Here is a 21807-nt window from a genome sequence, read left to right as displayed (position 1 = left end):
CAGCCAAGAGAGATAATGCAATGTGCTTGAAAGGCATATCACAAGGTTACTTTACAGAACAGGAAGCATCAAACTATGCACATCAGTTGCCACTCTACACACAGATGTCTCTGACATGGTAATAAAATGTGAAACAGTTTGGTTTAATAATAATAAAAAAGCAATAACAGTTGGTGCATATTACATGTAGCATCTAGCCCTGGTTGCCTAGCAACAAGTCATGAGTGAACTCCACAGAGAACGAAAGCCCTAAACGAATGTACAGTTCTGTGCGAGTTTCAAGGACCCGAAGAGACATGTCAGTAGTTAATCTAAATTCTAGTTGACAATTACCATACTGAGGTGGAAGAAGGAGAATCCATCATTATTTCACGGACCCACACATTAACTAGAGGTGAGATTTTTGTCCTTTAGGTTTCCATCTTTGAAACCAGTGGTTTGATAAGAAAAACTGTGACAATATGATTTATAAATTAAATAAACATTTTACAGAAAGAGGCAACAAAACATCACTGTTACAACATGCATTCATTCATGTGGCAAAATTCATAATGAATGCTTACCATATGCCAGGCATGATCATGTTGTTGTTATTAAATGCTATCGAGTCGGTTCCTACCCATAACAATCCTGTATAGGATTTCTGAACTGCAGACCTTGTGATTCAAACCAACTTTGCAGTCCAGTGCATTAACCCACAACACCACACCAGAAGTCTTAGATATTATCATAGCCATTGACATTGCAACTAGCAGTTCAGTACTTACCGCACAGTGCCACACCAGGAGTCCAATATAGAGCTAGCCACAGGGTGTTACAGGAGTCCTGGTATGGTGCTACAGGATAAGCACTCAACTGCTAAACACAAGCTTAGCTGCTCAAATCCACTACCCGCTCCTAGGAAACCCGATACAGGGTGCTATGAGTAAGAAACAACTCAACAGCACTGAACAACTACAATGTGATGTATTATGGAAACATAATGAAAGATACCCAATTCAGATTACGGGGAGGACAAAATGGTCAGAGGAGCTTTAAAAGGCTAAATAAGCATTAGTCAAGAGATAGAAATGTGAGAAGGGGGAAAGAACATTCCAAGAAGAAAAAAAATGATTGCCAAGACATAGAGTTGAGCAAGAACATGCTGTATTAGAGAAACTTCAAGACAAAGTTAGCATGCTAGCTTTGAAAAGATGAGTACAAACAGACAGAGCAGGTCCCTTCTAGAAGGACATCATATGCCAGCCTAAAGAGTTCAAACTTCATCTCAAATGAAAGTGGAGAGGGAGAGGATGTTTTAAGCAGAATTATATGATTACATCTGACAATGATATGGAATATATTAGAGAGGGAAAAGAGGGAGTCTGGGATAAAAGACAAGCGATTATTACAGTAAGACAGATATTCAGGATATAAAACCAACAGGCTTTGGTCATCAACAAATGGGTAGGCAAGAGGGGATGGTTAAGACCCTCAAACACAACTCCTGTGTTTCTTAACTCACTAACACAATGCTCTAGAATACTTAATGATGATAGAGTATTCATGAAATATTCAGTTCACAATAAAATACAGGTTTAGACACCCCCTCAAAAAATTATGCAGAGATTAAGAAATGTCTATTTGGAAGGAAATGTCAAGGGAGAGAAGGAAAGGAAAGAGAAGAAAAGGGAAAAGAAAAAAAAAAGAAAATGAAAAGATACTAGAAACTAACATCCATTCAAATTTTTTAATGACAGGTACTGTTCTAAGTTTTAAAAAGAATAAAAAGAAACCATAAGGTAAAAGACTATTGACACTTGATTATATAAAACTTCACAGTATAGTTGGGTAGACAATGAAAGCTCTCCGGAAAAAAATAAAGTAATAAACACAACTAAGGATTACTATCCTTTATATTCATTCTGCTGTGCATAAGGTCTCTATGAGTCAGTACTGAATCAATGGCACCTAACAACAACAACATACTGGTTGGCATTTGAACTGCAAGGATGGTGGTTCAAGCTCCCCAGGTGCTCCTTCAAAATCCTATACAGTGTCACGATGAGTCTGAACCAACCTGAAGGCACTTAACAACAACAACAATATTAAAGAAGTCATTGTTACCTGCCATCAAGTTGATCACAGAGCACAACCGCTGTGTCAGGTTTTCAAGGCTCTGACCTTTTAGAAGCATATCACCAGGCCTGTCTTCTGAGGTACCTCTAGGTGGGTTCAAACCACTAATCTTATAACGAGCAGCCAAGTGCTTAACCATCTGTGCCACCCAGGGACTCTAAAGTACCTTAGATGATCAAATGAAGTCAGGAGACACTATCAATATATGAGAAGAAACAGACAATAATCCCATCTAAATAAAAATAGGTACTAAAATGCTTCAAAGCCATGCTTAATAGCAATCAATGAAATTAATACAATCACAATAGTATCTTTATGATTAACCTACTAAATTAGCAAATGTTTTGGCTGTTCCACCTTGTTCAGGGCAATATAGGCAGTTTTGTGTAACATGAAAGTATAAGTAGAATAAGGTTTTTGAAAATTATATAATTAATTCTTTTAAAATGCTCATACTCTTTGACATAGTTAATTCTACTTCTGAAACCCTAACCTAAGGAAATGATGTAAATTTATATAAAAGTTTGCATACAACATTATTTGGTGCAGTACAAATAAGTGGAACTGGCCTAAATGCCCTCCCAATGTGAGATAAATATGCTGTAGCACAATTGTATAGGACACCTGATGTGGTGCTATAGAATCAACACTAGACTGTGAACCACAAGGTGGACAGTTCAAACCCACCAGCGGCTCTTCAGAAATTCTACACAGGGTCACTATGGGTAAGAACCAACTCAATGGCACTTAACAACAACACAATTGTATAAGAAAATATCCTGTAGTCACTAAAAGTTATATTTTTGAAGTTGTTTTAATAGCAAATAAAATGCTCTAGAGATCAGACAATGTATGGCACTGGGCAAATCTGCTGCACAGGAACTTTTTAAAGTATTGAAGAGCAGAGATGTCAGCTTGAGGACTAAGGTGCGCCTGACCCAGGCCATGGTGTTTTCAATAGCCTTATATGGATGTGAAGCCGGACAGTGAATAAGGAACATCATAGAAGAATGGATGCCTTTTGAGTTGTGGTGTTGGAGGAGAATACTGAAAGTGCCATGGACTGCCAAAAGAACCAATAGATCTGTTTTGGAAGAAGTGCAGCCAGAGTGCTCCTTGGAGGCCAGGATGGCTAAGCTTTGTCTCTCATACTTTGGACATATTGTCCAGAGGAAACAGTCGCTGGAGAAGGATGTCATGCTGGGTGGGGTGCAGGGTCAGAGAGAAAGAGGAAGACCCCTAACGAGATGGAGTGGCCAGGTGGCATCATTGATGGACAAGTGTGGCAGCGGTAGTGAGGTTGGCCCAGGATTGGACATTGTTTCATTCTGCTGTGCATGGGGTCACTATGAGTCGATTCCGACTCGATGGCACCTGACAACAACAACAATCTTTATATAAAAATACAATTTCAGTGCTGAATTTTATGAAAGCTCAGAGGGAGAAAGTATTATAGCTGATTACTGATGATAGACTTACTTTGTCTTTTCCTCTATTTCTTAAATTTATTTTTTAAATAATGAGGATTATTTGTATGGGAGGGAAACAAATTTCCTATCTTACCTATCTCCAATAGTAATACGTAGGTACCAAAAGTACGCTTTTTATCTGTATTAGATATTTAGCTCATTACTTTTAGATATTTCTTAGAGTCATATATACTCATTTTAATTTAAACTTAACAACTAGCTCATCCATTTTTATTGAACTTAAAGAGTCTCCTATGTTGTTGTTAAGTGCCATCAAGTCAATTCTGACCCATAACGACCCTGTATAGGGTTTCCAAGGAGCAACTGGTGAGCTTGAACCGCCGACCTTGCAGTTCAAACAGCTTTGCAGTCTGGCGTATTAACCCATAGCGCCACACCAAGACTCCTCTAAAGTTAAGGGTAGCAAGCTATATTGCATTAAGAACTTCAATTCAGACCACAGAATTAAAGCAAGATGTTCTTTAGAAATTGAAGGGGCTTTAAGCACTTTAATATATATTAACCACTTTAAATGTACTTGCATGAATGAGCATAACAAGACTGTGCCTTTGTATTACCTGAGGTGGTTAAGCAGAGGCTGAAGTCTCTCATCAGACTGCACAGTAGGCAAGGACCTGGCTGTTAACTGAAAGCAGAGAAGATGATTAATACAACTTGTAAAAGCCAAACACTGAACACATGAATACTAAATGCAAAAGTGAGGGTTTGGGAAGGTAGAGGGAGAAAGGGAAACTAAAAATATAAGGATATGTTTCTCTTTTTAAATCAAGAAATTATATATTAAGCTGATTTAAACTACATGATTAAAGCTAACTACCTGACCTAAAGTTGTAGATTATGGTAGATGATGTCATTGAATTTAGAAATAAGGAAAATGGGAAGCAAAACAAATAGTCAGAGGGTGTGTTCATCTGAGTTCATGAAAAAGACTCTAGTTAGGAACATACCATTTTTGTAAATAAAAATGGAAAAATTTCAAAATGCTAAAATGCATTACAACTAACCTTGCTCCACTGTATCCCAGGATAATGAAAAATCTGGGGAGGGGGACTTTCATTTATAGCTAAGCCACTGTGAAATTGGTTACATGCTGAATTGAATACACACACATATAAACACACACACACACCATGTATTCCTTCATTTTGAGTCTATATTACTAAAAGAAACCAAGGATATCTTTTAAATACATAAAGGGATCCAAAGTATCAAATACTGAAATATAACCTCAAATTGATCTAGAAGTAAAATGTAAGAGCTGAAGACTAAGAAATTATGCATTAGGCTGACAGTATCATGGAATTATGAGCCTCTGATATACTTTATTATAATAATATCAATTACATCTCTATGTATTCCTATTTTATTCTCTGTTCTTAAGAGAATGCCCTTTCAAGCTATAAGAATTTGACCCAACGAAATTAAAGACATTCATCAAAAGTAATAAGATAGGTTGAAGTAAACTAATAAAACAAAATATAAGATAAATTTAACAATTCACAAAAGTGAATCTTATGACAAAAACCAGAGATTTCCTTTGGTTTTGTGTAGGGTACTCTAATTTTTCATTTATTAATGTCTCATTAAGTAAAAATTCCTAAGAACTGAAACTCTACATTTATCAAAAATAACATTCATCAAAAATAACATCAATATTATAAAAGAAAAACTAACACTGTAAATTAAAAATATACAGCATCTATCTAATAGATACTGTATTTATGAAAAGAATAATTGTTGACCTAAGTGCCATGCATGTATATGTAAAAATAATCATGAATAGACATTCCAATTTTATAGAAAAGAGTCAACACGTATCAACAAAATTACTGAGTAAACTGAAATACAATAAAGTTACACAATTAGTCTACTACAATTTTACGACAGCCAAGAGATTATCAGTATCTCTGAGGAATGTAAAGTCTAGTACTTCATAATACATCAAACATTATCAAAGTTCTCTAGATTTTATAAACAAAATATTTAAATATTTCAGTATACCATGCATCTGTTAATGTCAAATCCCTTTATAAAATATAAATTTCATTGTTCAAGAGATTTCACTGCTCAGAACCAAAACTACTTTCTAAAAAAAAATAAAACAATTTATATGGATATTCCAAAAGTCAATTCTCGGCTCTTTGCTCCTCCCCATTCGATAGGCAGCCGCAGCTTCTCTTGCAGTACCAGCCGCATCCCTGAGACAAGATGGTGAAGGTCAGAGTCAACGGATTTGGCCGTATTGGGCGCCTGGTCACCATGGCTGCTGTTAACTCTGGCAAAGTAGAGGTTATTGCCATCAATGATCCCTTCATTGACCTCAACTACATGGTATATATGTTCCAGTATAATTCCACCCATGGCAAGTTCAATGGCACTGTCAAGACTGAGAATGGGAAACTTATCATCTCTATCTTCCAGGAGCGAGATCCCGCCAACATCAAGTGGGGTGATGCTGGTGCTGAATATGTTGTAGAGTCCACCGGTGTCTTCACAACCTTGGAAAAGGCTGGGGCTCACTTGAAGGGTGGTGCCAAAAGGGTAATCATCTCTGCCCCTTCTGCTGATGCCCCCATGTTTGTGATGGGCATGAACCATGAGAAGTATGACAACTCGCTCAAGATTGTCAGCAATGCCTCCTGCACCACCAACTGTTTGGCCCCCCGGCCAAGGTCATCCATGACAATTTTGGCATCGTGGAGGGGCTCATGACCACAGTCCATGCCATCACTGCCACCCAGAAGACTGTGGATGGCCCCTCTGGGAAACCGTGGCATGATGGCCATAGGGCTGCCCAGAACATTATCCCTGCATCTACTGGTGCTGCCAAGGCTGTGGGCAAGGTCAGCCCTGAACTGAATGGGAAACTCACTAGCATGACCTTCCGTGTACCCACTCCCAATGTGTCTGTCATGGACTTGACCTGCCACCTGAAGAAAGCTGCCAAATACAATGACATCAAGAAAGTGGTGAAGCAGGCATCAGATGGATCTCTAAAAGGCATCCTGAGTTACACTGAAGACCAGGTCGTCTCCTGTGACTTTAACAGTGACACCCACTCTTCCACCTTTGATGCTGGGGCTGGCATTGCCCTCAATGAACACTTTATCAAGCTCATTTCCTGGTATGACAATGAAATCGGCTATAGCAACAGGGTGGTGGATCTTATGGTCCACATGGCCTCCAAAGAATAAGAGTCCCCTGGACCACCAGCCCCAGCAACAGCACTAGAGGAAGAGAGAGGCCCTCAGCTGCTGGGAGTCCTTACCCAACTGTAATCCTCCTACACACTGAGAAATTCCCATCCTCAGTTTCCATCCAGACCCCCTGGAGAAGGGGAATGGTTTTAGAGAGCCCAGTCTTGTCATGTACCATCAATTAAGTACACTATCCAGCCAAAAAAAAAAAGTCAATTCTCTGAAAACAGAAGAAGCAGTCACTTTTGCCACTCTAAGTACCATGCTTTCTAATCAAATTATCTTTTCTAAATAAAATCCAAAAATTTATCAGTAACCGCAAAATATTTCTATCTAGTAGCTTCATATTGAAAATATTTCTCATTTCAATTTCAATCTTTGTTTCCTTTTTCCTACCTGATGAAGCACACTGAATTAATCAATACAAGGTTTGGTCTGTTTTTAGGCAAGTATAAACAAATCTCATTTTAAAGATCAGCATCACTGAGCAAGTCTTCCATTTTGAAATAAGCCTATATTTAAAAAAATATATATACTGTATTTTAGCCAACTAATCCTCCTTTTAATGCCAATTAATAATATAGTGTTGTAGGATAAGCACTGGACTGCTAACCACAAGATCAGTGGTTCAAACTCACCACTTGTTCCTCAGAAACACTACGCAGGGTCACTATGAGTCAAAATGGACTCAACAGCACTTAACAACAATAACATATGATATTGATTCAAAGTCATCTGAGACAAAAGGGAGACTTGGAGGTGTCTGATCTAACCCTGGGGAAATTGGGTTGTTCAGGCCACATGCAGTAGACTGCTGGTAAGAGTGCAGAGCTGGCACTAGTATCTGTGGTCTGCTGCCACATCATTAGGAGAACTCCATGGTAGCATGTGACCCTGCTAAAGACTAAAATCTCAACATGCATTTGTTCCCTTATTCCCTTCACCTCTCAGAGGAGGATGTTGTTCGCCAAAAGTCACTTCATCCACACATTTTCTGTCATAGAGATTCCTTCGCATCTTTTAAGATTTGGCTCAAGATGTCAACTCTGCCAAGAGGCCTTCTGTAATCAGTTTTGGTAAAGTAATACCTTCTCTACGGGTATTCTACTACTCAGGTGTCTTATAACATTTATCACTATCTGAAATTTACCCATCTACATCTCTCTCTGCACAGGAATATACAATCTGGTGGTGGTGGTGTGCCATGAAGTCAGTTCCGACTCATAGTGACCCTGCACAGGGTTTCTGGGGCTGTAAATCTTTACGGGAGCAGAAAGCCTCATCTTTCTCCCGCGGAATAAGCTGGTAGTTTCAAACTGCTGACCTTGAGGTTAGCAGCCTGACTCGTAACCACTATGCTACCAGAATCTGTTAGGGTCCTCCCCTGTTAGGGTCCTAATCTGTTCGGGTAGGACCTTTCCTGCCTTACCCACTACTTTTTCTCTACTGCCTAGAATAACACAGAAAGAATTAAGCACTCTACAAATATTGCTGAGTGAATGAAACATTTGTTTCTCTCAAATACTTACAATAGAGGCACAAGATAAAAAAAAAAAAGTCTGCCTTAAACAATGACCTTTTTGGTCTTGCATTTCTAATGTTTTCATCAACAAATATGGCCTATCAACTTGAAAGGTCATAAACATTTCTCCTTTCATTCCTAGCTGAAAAGAATATCTTAAGACCTTTTGAAAGGAAGTGCATGTTCCAACATTCAATACAGTTCAAATCGTAGCTCTTCGGTTCTAAGGAAACAATCCAAAAATTCAAATTATAGATACATTTTTAACAAGTAGTAACAAAAAAAGCAACCATGATATAGCTCCTTCCTCTATGTGTTCATTCTTTTTCTCTTTTTTTGGCATTAATGGATAGCTAAAAGGACATATAAGAGCAAAAATTAACAACTGAATACATTTTTCCAACATTATGAACAATTCAAGTATGTGTCCAATTTGAGTAATTAACAATAAGCGCCTATATGTCTACCACCTAGATCCCACCATTAACATTTTATTGTACTGTGTATCATGTTACTGTTGTTGTTAAGTGCTGCTGAGTCAATTCCAACCCATAGCGATCCTGTGTAGGGTTTTCAAGGAGCAGATGGTGAGCTTGAACCATTGACCATACAGTTCAAACAACTTTGCAGTCTAGCACATTAGCCCACAGCACCACACCAGGACTCCTGTGTATCATATATCTATTTCAATTACAACAACAACAGACAGATGTATAAAAATGTTCTCTATCATTTAAATCACAATGCTAAAATTAAAGCACTGTTTGTAATTCTGGAGATAAGGGAGAGGTAAGTAAACCAAAGGAGAAGAAAGAAGAGTCAAAAAAAGCCATGAGGCTTTGAGCGGGGTTTGGAGCTGGAGAGGATTATTGCAGCTACAGACTCCAGTGAAGAGCTGATGTTCCTGATGAATGGAATGATAAGGCTAACATAGTCCCCACCAAGGAAGCCAATATGAACACCCACAGGCTGTCCTATCCTTCTATGAGGCTGACATGGCATTCCTAGTCCTCCAAGAATGATGATAAAAAAAAGATGACAAGAATGAACTCTACCAAGTACATGCTCCTGTTACATGACTGTGGGTTTTGAGTGGGGAGGGAAGGAGTTCAGATTGCACATCCATCCCCATGGAAAGAAAGTTGGTAAGAGTTTCAAGACAAGCCATTCTGTACTTTGTTGAGAAGTGCAAGGCCTTCTATGAAGGACAAAGTTTGTAGAGTGAGTGAAGATCTTCAAAGAGTATTGCCACAGCTGACAGCCTTCTTCCCAATAGTATTAACTCTATATTTTTACAATGTGTAGTTTTTGGCTACTGTTGTTGTTCAGTGCTGTCGAGTCAGTTTCGACTCGTAACAATCCTGCATAGGGCTTCCAAGGAACAGCTGGAAGGTTTGACTCCCTGACCTTGTGGCTCGCAGTCCAGTGCTGATACTACAGCAACTGGTGTATTATTTGGGGGTAGGAGGAATGGGTGGGGAAGAAAGGAGATGGATACAAACATTTTTGTTAAAATTTGGGGCCTGACTAAGAAAATGATAAAACAATAAAAAGAACCAACAACTGTTAATTTGGTTCTATGCCCAGAATATTTTACCTTTAATAAAAAAGGAGTCATTGGCAACAGATGAAGCTGGTTGAGACAATTTAAAAGCTCTGAATGCTTGGAATCTATATACCACAGTGTTCCCTGTCTGAGCTTAATGCTGTCCGCTACAAAGGAATACACCCATAAGTTACCAATGCTAACATTTGGATTGGAAACTGAGTGAGGAGGGAATGTTTTTTATTGGGAAGTATATACAGCCAGATTATTCTTAAAATTGACAAGAAAACTTTTACTTTTCCAGTAAGTCATAAATACCAGTTTGTCCATCCAAGCCTCTGGCTAAGCAAGATATTTGGGGGCAGCAAAGGAGGATAGTGGAGGAGATGAGACAGTAGGAAAGACACGAGCCCATGCTTTTATGGTGGAAAACTCTTGGAATCTCTCTGGTTTTTGAACTCTGAACTCTTAAGTCATTGGTTGTTGTTGCTGTTTAAGTGCCATCTAGTCTGTTCTGACTCACAGCAACTCTGTAAAGAGTTTCTGAGGAGCTACTGGTAAGTTTGAACCACCAACCCTGAGATTCAAACAAACCCTGTGGTCCAGTGCATTATCCTGAAACACCATACCAGGGATGGCAGGGTTCAATCACTAACAGCACAAATATCTTTGAATTAATTCAAGGGTTGAAAGATTTCTCAAGCCTTAGTCTCAAAAGAATAGTAAACTTTCACAATGGGACAGTGTTGCAGACCGTGTAGGCCTGGTCAGAAGTTCGAGGCCCTATAGGCCCGAGTGTTACAGGTCGCAGGATCTGAGGTACAGATCTAGCCACTTGGCAGTTAATAGCAAATTGTTTTTCATCTTAGTGTTCAGTTATATTTATTAATTTCATACATGGAGTCCTTGATATCCACAGATAAATGTTATATTTTCCTAAAAGCCCAGACTGTAAAGGTTTCAAGGGTAAAGCCTTTCTCCAAAGGATTAACTAAAAATAGTTTAGCTATTTCCCAGTTCTTTGTTCTACAGACAAAAAAGCCATCCTCCCTGAATCTGTCCCAGGTGCTGGCTATTCAGCCAAGTTCCTGAAAACCTGGCTCTGGAAGCCAAAACAGCGGGACTCCACCCAAGCCTTTTGTTCTTCCCTTTCACCTACTCTCAACTGAGCTCAGGGGCTATAGATATGTTAATTAAGCCTGAGAAACCAAGTTGCTGGCCTGGAATTCGAACCAGTGACATACTATGTAAAGTTACCTGAATGTCTGGAAAATTACTGATGTTAGCTGTACCTTGTCTTAGTCCCTCCCAGCTTGGTGTGAAGCTCCTCCCCTAAATAAAACAGAGGCCCAGGCCAGCCCAGGTGTGCATTACAAGTTGGAGGGCATGCAGTAAAGATTGCAGGGCAGTGAGTTGCTGCCTGCAGAGGCCACGATGCCTATAGTCCCAAATCTGCCCACCAGTGATGCATCCACCCTGGTTTCGGGGTGCCTCTTTGTCTCCCTCTGTTTGTCTGTCTGTGTATTCTTTTGCTATCCCTATCGCCGCTGGATCTCCCCTCCTCGTGAACCCAAACACTCGTGAACAACACAACTATGTGGAGGACAGTCCCCGACAGGGCAGTGACTCACTTAAAAACAAACAGTTAAATCCTAAGAATTAGCTAATATTCAAACTGCTATGTCTTGAATCATGAGATCCGCTATTTCTTGATAATCATTTAAACTGCATCTAGAGCTGAATTGTAAAATGTTTGTAGGCCATGTGTTAGGTTTCTGTGAAAGCATTCTTTACATGCAAACTTCATACTACCCTGCCAGCTTTCATCATAATCAAACTATAGATTTTTTAAAATTATTTTTTCTTATTAATTAAAAAATGAAAGCCTTATTTAATTTTTAAATATTAGACTAATGTGAGATACTTATTTAGAACATAATAAGTATCACACATTAGTCTGTGGAATAATAAGTTGCGTTAAGACACAGCCTTTTTCAATCTAGCAGACATGACACATATACATACACAGGTATTTCCAACATGTGGCTTGTATAATGCTTAGCTGGCATATTTTTTCAAAGGTAAAATAAACATGGATGACACTTTCTTCCTAAACTTCCCACTAAAATTGTGGTTGTTAATTGCAGTCAAGTCAGTTCTGACCCACAGTGATCCTGTATAGGGTTTCCAAGGAGCAGCTGCTAGGTTTGAACCGCCAACCTTGCAGGACTCCAATAAAATTAGAGCTCTCTAATATAGTTAAGGAGTCCTGGTGTAGCGCTACAGGTTAATGCACTGGGCTGCAAAATCAATGTGAACTGCAAAGTCGGTGGTTCAAACTCATCAGCTGCTCTATAGGAGTCGCTATAGGTCGGAACCAACTCAACAGCACTTAACAATAATATAACTAAAGGTGGTTCAGATATAACTTCTTGCCATTCACGCAGGAGAGCCCGGTCCAATGCCCGGAAAGTACAGCATGAGTGCAGTCATTACTCATCCATCAGTGGAGGGAGGCCTGTGCATTACAGTGAGGTTGAAAGAAACAGCTGGCAAACAAAGACGGACTAAGAAGAAAGGGTAGATCTACTTCTGAAAAATCAGTCAATGAAAATCCTATGGATTACAATCATCCACTTCTGCTGTACACAGGGTCACTGTGAATGAGTCAACTCGTTGGGTGTCAACTCAACAGCAATCAGTCAATGAAAATCCTAAGGACTACAATGGTTCACTTCTGTTGTACACAGGGTCACTGTGAATGAGTCAACTCGTTGGGTGTCAACTCAACAGCAATCAGTCAATGAAAATCCTAAGGACTACAATGGTTCACTTCTGTTGTACACAGGGTCACTGTGAATGAGTCAACTCGCCGGGTGTCAACTCAACAGCAATTATCAACAATATAGTTAAATATAAACTTGATCAGCACAATAAAAACATAATTTCTAGAATTATGCTCTCTATTCAACAATATCTTAAAAGAAATTGGGGAGGAGAGATTTACTGGAACCTTGATTACCTTTATGGGGAAACAAAAGGAAAATGAAACTAAGTATAGAGCAGCTTCAATTTCATCAGTTATACTCTAGTCCTTTTCTTAAATTCAAACAAAGAAAAAAGTAAGCAAAGTTTGGAAGCAAATACTCATAAATGTTAATATTAATTAATCCCAGGAGATAGGTACACATGGATATTTGTTATATTCTCCACACATTTATGCATTTGAAATAATAGTTCAAGGAAGAAAAGGAGGGAGGTCTGACTTTTAAGCATTGTGAGAAATGACTTGTTGGAGGGCACCCTAAAATAGAAGCAGGGAAACCAATTAAGAGGATGGCCCATGCAGTGTTGCAAGGATCCAAGATGAAAAACAAATTATGGCTAGGGCAGTAAAGATGTGAATGTGAAACATATACAGGAGGTATACTTAACAGGAGTCTACTTCACAGAACTTAAAATAGAAGTTATAAAGGGGTATATGAATATGTCTACTAATTGCAAAATGGAATTGTTAATAAGTGCTGTCAAGCAGATTCAGTTCATAGCAACCCTATATAAGGTAAGGGTTTGAACTGCTGACCTTGTGGTTAGCAGTCCATTGGTTATCCTACAGTGCCACAACAGGACTCAAATTGCAATATGTTGTTGTTGTTAAGTGCTGTTGAGTCAGTTCCGACTCATAGCAACCCTGTATAGGGTTTCCGAGGAGCAGCTAGTGGGTCTGAACCGCCAACCTTGTGGTTAATAACAGATGGGGGGGACAAAACGAGAAAGTTTAATTTTTGTTGTTGTTGTTAAGTGCTATCAAGGTGGTTTCGACTCATAGTGACTCCGTCGGTCGGTTGTTATGTGCCGTGGAGTAGGTCCGACTCATAGCGACCCTGTACAGGGTTTCCAAGGCTGTAAATCTTTATGGGAGTAGAAATCCTCATCTTTCTCCCAAGAAATAGCTGGTAGTTTTGAACTGCTGACCTTAAGGTTCGCAGCCTGATTCATAACCACTACACTACCAGAGCTCCTGTATAGAGTTTCAGAGGAATAGCTGGTGGGTTTGACCCACCAATCTTGTGGTTAATAGTTCAGTGCTTACCTCACAGTGCCACACCAATTTAATTTTGTTGTGGTGGTTAACTGTCATTAAGTAGGGTCTGACTCACAGCAACCATGTACAGGGTTTACATGGTTGGTGAGTCTGAAGAGTCGACCTTGTGGTTCAAAGAAACACTGAATATATATGGATTTAGCATTCAAAAAAGGATATGGTGTCAAAAATAATCTGCAGATGAAGTCATGTAGTAATTGTTAAGTGCTATCAAGTATATTCCAATTCATGAAAATACTGTACAGAGTTTCCAAGGAGCAGCTGCTGGGTTTGAACCACCGAAGGTAAGGTCCATAATCCAGTGCTTATTCTACAGCACCACTCCTTCAGGAGTCCAGATGAAGCCATGGGGCTAGGTAAAATTTCCCAGGGAATATGCATAAAGTGGGGCTGCCCAACTACCACTTAGTGTTGTTGTTGTTGTTAAGTGTTGTAGAGTAGACTCTGATCCATAATGACCCTGTATAGAGTTTCTGAGGAGCAGCTGGTGAGCTTGAACCGCCGACCTTGCAGTTCAAACGGCTTTGCAGTCAGGTGCATTAACCCACAGCGCCGCACCAGGACTCCAACTGTCACTGATTAGTAGTGGCTTGCTAGAGCATTGTACTGAGAGTTCACTTCAAATCACATCCAAGAAAGAATATAGGACTGATGATACTTACTGAAGATCTGCTCTGGATATGAAAAAAAGTGATTGGCTTTATCTGTCTGGTTATCTATCATCTCTAACTGAAGTAAGATAGAGAGAAAATGGGAATTTGAAGTTTAAAAAGTAGATTTTTAAAGTCTGAAATCAAGAGTTTAAACAAAGACCGATTTATTAAAGAGAGTATAACCAGAGCTCCTTAATTTACCTCTTCTGTTGCACACTTGGAGTAAAGGAATTTCACTGTGTGAAAAACGTTGTGGGCCCCTCCCAACCTCACCCAGATCCCAGGAAAACACTTGTTCTCCAGCTATGAAGCTGACTGTTGCAGATTTGAAGCAGAATTTTTTAAAGGGGCTATAGGAAGAAAATGGAGTCCTGGTTTGGTGCTGTGGGTTAATGCGCTGGACTGCAATGTCAGTTTGAACCACAAGGTCAACAGTTCAAGCTCACCAGCTGTTCCTCAGAAATCCTATATAGGGTTGCTATGGGTCGGAACCAACTTGAAGGCACTTAACAACAACAACAATAGGAAGAAAATATTATTTATTATTTTCTTCATCCAATGAAGGGCAGGAAGGGAGAAACTAAGAATGCAAAAGGAGGTAAAAGCATGAAAAAAATATATAGGAAATGGTTCTTAAAGAGTTAATAAACATTTTGAACACAAAGGTGGCTCAATCCATTGAAAATAAAGGACAAGAGGGTGGCTTCATTTTAAAAATAAAAAATCCCTTCTCTCTGAACTGCTCACCCAACACCGGCTAAATTAAAACACATAAAAATGACAGGAAAACAATGCTTACTTAGAAAATATTGCTCAATTTTGTTCTCTGTGTTTTCACCAACTACTATTCATTTCAGCTTCCTTACAAAACTCAACAGGAATGACAATATCCACTAATATCAAAGTTGTACCTTAAAAGAAATCCAAGATAGGTAATCAGCAAAAGGTAGTCCTCTTTCTATTATATAAACATTGTTCTACTTAAAGAAGTAGACTATTTCTCTTACAGAGACATTAGGACAGTGTTGTTTATATACAAATGATGGGAATATCAAATTTCATTTTTCTTTATGAAAAAAAAAAAAAATAGGAATTTTTTTCTCCAAAAATGTCTTTATATTTTACTTATTCTGTATAAGATTTGAGATGGCTGTATTGCAACTGCACCTTAAGCTTCACAGATATGCTTCTATATATATTCTAAGAGACTATATATTTATAAATTGACAAAATAATTTTTGAAACCAAAAGGCAACAGTTTATTTAAATAGAGTTCACAGTAACAAAAGAATATAGCTCTAGAAAGAACAGGTTGTTCAACAGAACTATCACTTTTATTACTGGAACCATGGCAGATGTCAAGTAAAATTAACTTTTACAAGCAGCTGCTGTTTTAACTTCATTGATTTTAACACCAGAAAACCCTGGGTCTTTTTGAACTACATTTTCTTACAACAGCAAAGTATCCCAATTACAAATCCCAAACTGTGAGGTTGCATTTAACACTCATTCCCCCTTACTCCTGAAACCAAATTTTGTTCTCCAGTTTCCTGTTCTCCGTTAGCAGGCTGACATGCAGTTCATCACCAATCTCAGTCTAGTGCTCTTTATGGTTTTTATAGGGCTCTTGCACACATGATCTCACTTGATCTGTACAACAGAGGTGGTTTCATCCAGTACAAGATCACCAGTACATGAAAATTTCTCTACCAGCTGGTCACAAACACAATTTTCAATATGTAAGGTCTTAAAATCGACCAACGACCTTGTCAAGCAAAACGTACAAACTCCATTTGAGTTCTAAACATTTACAAGTAGTTTAATTTCTAAAGAGTATTAAACAGTGCAGAGTTAACAAGATATTTCCAGTTCAGGGGTCTGAATGATATGAAGAACTGAGAAAGCAAACCTGGGGATAGTACAAGCGGACATCCCTGTGCTGATTTTTGATCATGAAATCTATGGTGTGAAAAGGAGCTTGTTATTCAAAGGCTAACCTAAGCACCTTACGGATGCTCTACATCATTTAAAAACGTAAAACAATTGCATGAGTGAGAAAAAAGGCATTAAGAGATACACTGTGATAAATGTGCATGGATCACTGAATTTTCTTCCACAGAATAAAATACTCATAAAATGATTTCACTTCTAGAATTGCCTAACAATTCTGACTCAAAACTCTTACGCTGTCACAGCAAGCAGTTTCATAATTAGACTTTTCATAGGCAAAGTTCTGCCAATTGAAATTCAATATATTTTGTCAAATTGGTATACCCAAAGTTTGAACTCAACACTTGGCCTTTTAAAGAATTGCATTCATCATGTGTTTACTACATGCTGGCCACTCCACTTGAAGCTTTATACATGAGGGGGCTTTAAAAAGCTAGTGGAAATATATAATCAAAAGATGATGAATTTTTCCATGAACTTGCTGAAGCCATCTCAGATACTTGAATCTTCACAAAATCCCCAAAAGTCATATATCCCAGGATTTCTCAAACTGTTCAGGCAATGGTGAGACAGGGAGAAAAGGGTATCCAAAAATCAGGATTAAATATGAGCCACTTACTGACTGAAGTATTGTACCTAAAACCTTAAGGAATGTTGAGGCCTGTTTGCTTGAGCAATAGTAAAAATGTCCAGAACGTGCTCACAACACACAATTGAACAGCCACATCTTGGACCCCACCATTAAGAAAGACCACACCATCTTACTTCCTTGAAAGATGTTTTACAGGCCAGACAGGTTTATCTAGTTTCCTAAGGCATAAGTTTAAAGGATTACCTTCTGCTGAAACTACCAGCTGTTCCACAGGAGAAAGATGAGGCTTTCTGCTTCCATAAAGATTTGTTGTTGTTGTTGTTATGTGCTGTGGAGTCAGTTCTGACTCATAGCGACCCTTTACAGGGTTTCTGAGGCTGTAAATCTTTACAGGAGCAGAAAGCCTCATCCATAAAGATTTACAGCCTCAGAAACTCTATTCAGGGTCGCTATAAGTTGTAACTGACTCCACGGCACACCACCACCACCACCTTCTGTTGAGGGGCTTGAACCAGGGTCGGGAAGAACTACTTATGTTCACCATCCCAGAATAATTTTTTTCTGCTCTTCCCTGAGGCCTTTGCAATTGAATCCATTTTGAAAAAAATCACCGTGGTGATAAGGCCTAGCAATGTCTAAGGGTCCTCCTCATCTCCTCTGGCTACGTTGTCTCCTTTCAATAAATCTAACATGATCATTCTTGCTCAGCAAAGACAAGGACCCTCTGTTGAAGGACCACGACCCCTACACTATGATAACAATGTTACCTGGAAAATCTAGGGACCTGTATGCCCTAAGCATCAAATTCCTTCTGTTGTCACTGCAACCCTGTAGAGGGTTTCTGAGGCTTTAAATCTTTGCGGGAGGAGAAAGTTTCAACTTTATCCCACACAACTTCCTTTAGTGTCCTATTATTTTTAAGTGCCTCTGAGTCGGTTCCGACTCATAGCAACATTGCATAGGGTTTCTAAGGAGTGCCTGGTGAGTGAAATTTCAACACTGCAATTCAAACTGACCTGCAGTGCAGCCCAGTGCTTATCCTATAGTGACACACTGGGACTTCTGTGTTGTTGTTGTTGTTGTTGTTGTTGTTGTTGTTGTTGTTGTTGTTGTTGTTATGTGCCGTGGAGTCAGTTCCAACTCATAGCGACCCTACACAGGGTTTCCAAGGCTGTAAATCTTTACAGGAGTAGACTGCCTCATCTTTGTCCCCTGGAACTGTTGACCTTGCAGCTCGCAGCCCGATTCATAACCACTACGCTACGAGAGCTCTTTGTACAAATTGCATCTGGCATTAGAATATACCCTTCTCTGTTTCACTATTTTTAAAATGCGGAAGTATTTTATCATTGAGTAAAGCACTGCCATTGTTCTCCAATGACTTTATATACTCCTGGTATATTTAGCTCCATAGATTTAGCCATCCTATATTTAAGGAACTCTGGTAGCATAGTGGTTACTAGTAGGGCTGCTAACCTTAAGGTCAACAGTTTGAAACTACGAGCTGTTCTGGAGGAGAAAGATGAGGCGTTCTGCTCCTGCAAATATTTCCAGCCTCAGAAACCTTGTATAGGGTCACTACAAATTAGAGTCGACTCCAGGGCACACCACCACCACTACCATAGCCTTATTTATAGAATTCTGGTGAGGTGCTATAGGATAAGCACTGGACTCCTAAATACAAGGTGGGTGGTCCAAACTCACGAGCTGCTCCTTGGAAACCCTATGCAGGGTCACTATGAGTCAGAACCAACTTAACAGCACTTAACAACAACAACAAATCACTTTATAAAAAAATGTTTCTATATTCATTATTTCATGTAACAAATATACTTATCTGGGTTTTCCAGAATAAAACTGTTCCTTCAGTGTTTGTTGTCCAAATGACTCTTGAGCAAAATCTTATTATGTGACAGTTTCTCATAAAGTTTCCTAAATATGCCCGTAAATTATTCTGTGTACACTGGAGTACATAGAACTGTAGCTATAGGTTTCTAGTAAATGTTTAAAAAATTGCCCAGACAAAATTACAGCTTTCTTAGTACCAGTTGTTTATCTTCTTTAAGTAGTCTAGACCATGATCCTTCCAATTCCTCCTAGACCTATTTCCTGTTCAGTAAGAGTCAGACGTGGACTACTAGCAAGAGGGTACAGTAGGCTCAACCATCTTGAAAACAGCTTTGGCAGTGGAGGGAGAACTGGCAGAGTATGTGCGACAGAAAAGGTGCAATATCTTCTTTTTTCCCATATTCCCCTAAGTGCGGCCAGATCCCATTCTTGGTCCATGTACAGATTCCTCATGAGCACAATTAAGAGTTCTGGAATGCTCATACTTCGCAATGTTGTCCATAGCTTGTCATGACCCACACAATCGAAAGCCTTTGCGTAGTCAATAAAGCATAGGTAAACATCTTTCTGATATCCTCTGCTTTCAGCCAAGATCCATTGAACATCAGCAATATCTCTCGTTCCACAGCCTCTTCTGAATCCAGCTTGAACCTCTGGAAGTTCTCTGTCAATGTATGCTTGTAGCCATTTCTGTACTGCCTTTAGCAAAACTTTACTCGCTTGAGATATCAACGAGATTGTCTGATGATTTCCGCATTGCATTGGGTCACCTCTCTTAGGAATGGGCACAAATATGGATCTCTTCCAATCAGTCGGCCAGATAGTTTTCTTCCAAATTTCTTGGCAGAGATGAATGAGTGCCTCTTGTGCCACCTCACTTTCTTGAAAGATTTCAATTTTTATTCCATCAATTTCTGGTGCCTTGTTCTTTGCCAATTCCTTCAATGCACTTTGGACTTCCTCCCTGAGTATCATTGGCTCTTGTTCATATGCTACCTCTTGAAATGGTTGAACATTAACCATTTCCTTTTGGTACAATGACTCTGTATATTCCTTCCATCTTTTCTTGATGCATTCTGCATCACTCAATAATTTGCCCACAGAATCTTTCAATAACAAAAGTCGAGGCTTGAATTTTTTTCTTCAGTTCCCCCAGCTTGAGAAATGCTGACCATGTTCTTCCTTTTTGGTTTTCTAATTACAAATATTTCCATAATTTATTATAGTATTTGGCTTTATCTTCTTGAGCTGATCTTTGAAATTTTCTGTTCAGCTCTTGGACCTCCTCATTTCTTCCATTTGCTATAGCATTTCTACGCTGGACAGCAAGTTTCAGAGTCTCTTCTGACATCCATTTTGACCTTTTCGTTCTTTCTTGTAGGCAATTCAATGTCACCAGGTGTTCACAGGAAAAGGATGAATCTGTCTGCTCCTCTAAAGAGCTTCAGTCTGGAAACCTTAGGTCACCATGAATTGGAACTAACTAGATATCAGTAGTTTGGGTTTGCATTCCAAAACCCATTTAAATTCTTTATCTATCACTCTGAAATTAATGTCAAAAGATCCACAATTATATTTAATTACCAAAGTGAAGAGATACAGTGTGTATGTGTAACTATATACTTTCACTTACCTACAGGAACTATTTTTCTCCTGATCTGAATATTTATTAACATTTGGGAGTGGAGGTGATGTAATGGGGAATAGTATGCAAAGAAAGTGATGATGGTTATGTGCCATGAATCCGGTTCTGACTCATAACACCCCCGTATAGGGTTTCCACAGCTGTCAATCTTTAAGAAGCAGAAAGCCTCATCTTTCTCCTGAAAGGGCCTTCCTAGGTGATTTTTAAAACTTGATCAACGAGAATACACATAGATTTCCATTTACCCCACAGCTGAACTTCAAGCCACTGATCCAAATGCATATATAATTCAAGGATGGTAGCCCCAGATGGCTAACAGCATCTCTCTAATGCTTATGTCAGCAGATGCTGCAGATAGTATTCATTTGCTTAGCACTTTAGCTACTTTCCCTTGCTTTGTGGCTTAATTTTTGTTGCGTCTCAGAGCACGATTTTTTTCTTGATACAGACCTAGCCTTGGATGTAGAAAATGCTTACAGTTAAAATATGAAGCACTCTAGTGGGTCAGTACATGGTACTCACAATTTCTTTCTCAACCCCGAAATACCCAGATATTTTACTACGCTGTAATTCATTCAGTTTAGTTATAATTTAAGCTATTCTTTACATAAGGAAGTCTTACAGGTTTTCCTTTAAATAGAAAAAACACTATTATATAATTTTGTCCCTCTGCTATATATGTTCTATTTTTAAGTCCCCTGTAAAAAGGAGCTTCTTAAAGTATTTGATAAGCTGTCATTTATACACACAAACGTATGTTTTGCCTAAAATAACTGGAATCCTGTGACTAATTTAAAAATTTATGTGATAATATTTAAAACAAATCAGAACAGCAGAAAAGTAATTTCCATTACTAGGAGTTAAAAACAATAACACGCATGCATTATGAAATGAAAGGTGTAAGTACAATTAAACAATGTCAATATGGCTTTCACCTGAGCATACTTATTTATCAGAAAGGATAATTTTCAAAAAAGTACTGAAGACAAAATTAACCCATTTACTATCTCTGAAGAAGTATGAAGAAAATTTAAAAAAACAGATTTTGATGTTTCCAAAAACACTTTAGGTTTTCTTAAACCCTTCTCTCTCTCTCCTCTCTCTCTCTCTCTCTCTCTCTCTCTCTCTCTCTCTCTCTCTC

At 38.8% G+C, this 21807-nt stretch overlaps 1 protein-coding gene across 1 annotated transcript in view; it reads right to left on the bottom strand.

Annotated features, from left to right (window-relative positions):
• The window catches only part of PRIM2 (primase, DNA, polypeptide 2 (58kDa)), a 407781-nt gene that overhangs the window by 172691 nt on the left and 213283 nt on the right, over positions 1-21807 (bottom strand). The window contains exon 7 of the mRNA XM_006835743.1: positions 4166-4233. Coding sequence (XP_006835806.1) covers positions 4166-4233 — 68 coding nt within the window. The remainder of the gene's footprint in view (positions 1-4165; positions 4234-21807) is intronic.

This window comes from Chrysochloris asiatica, unplaced genomic scaffold, assembly GCF_000296735.1.
Source record: "Chrysochloris asiatica unplaced genomic scaffold, ChrAsi1.0 scaffold00019, whole genome shotgun sequence".
NCBI lineage: Eukaryota > Metazoa > Chordata > Mammalia > Afrosoricida > Chrysochloridae > Chrysochloris > Chrysochloris asiatica.
Note: the sequence above shows the minus strand (reverse complement) of the source record. Positions and strands in the feature narration are given on the sequence as shown.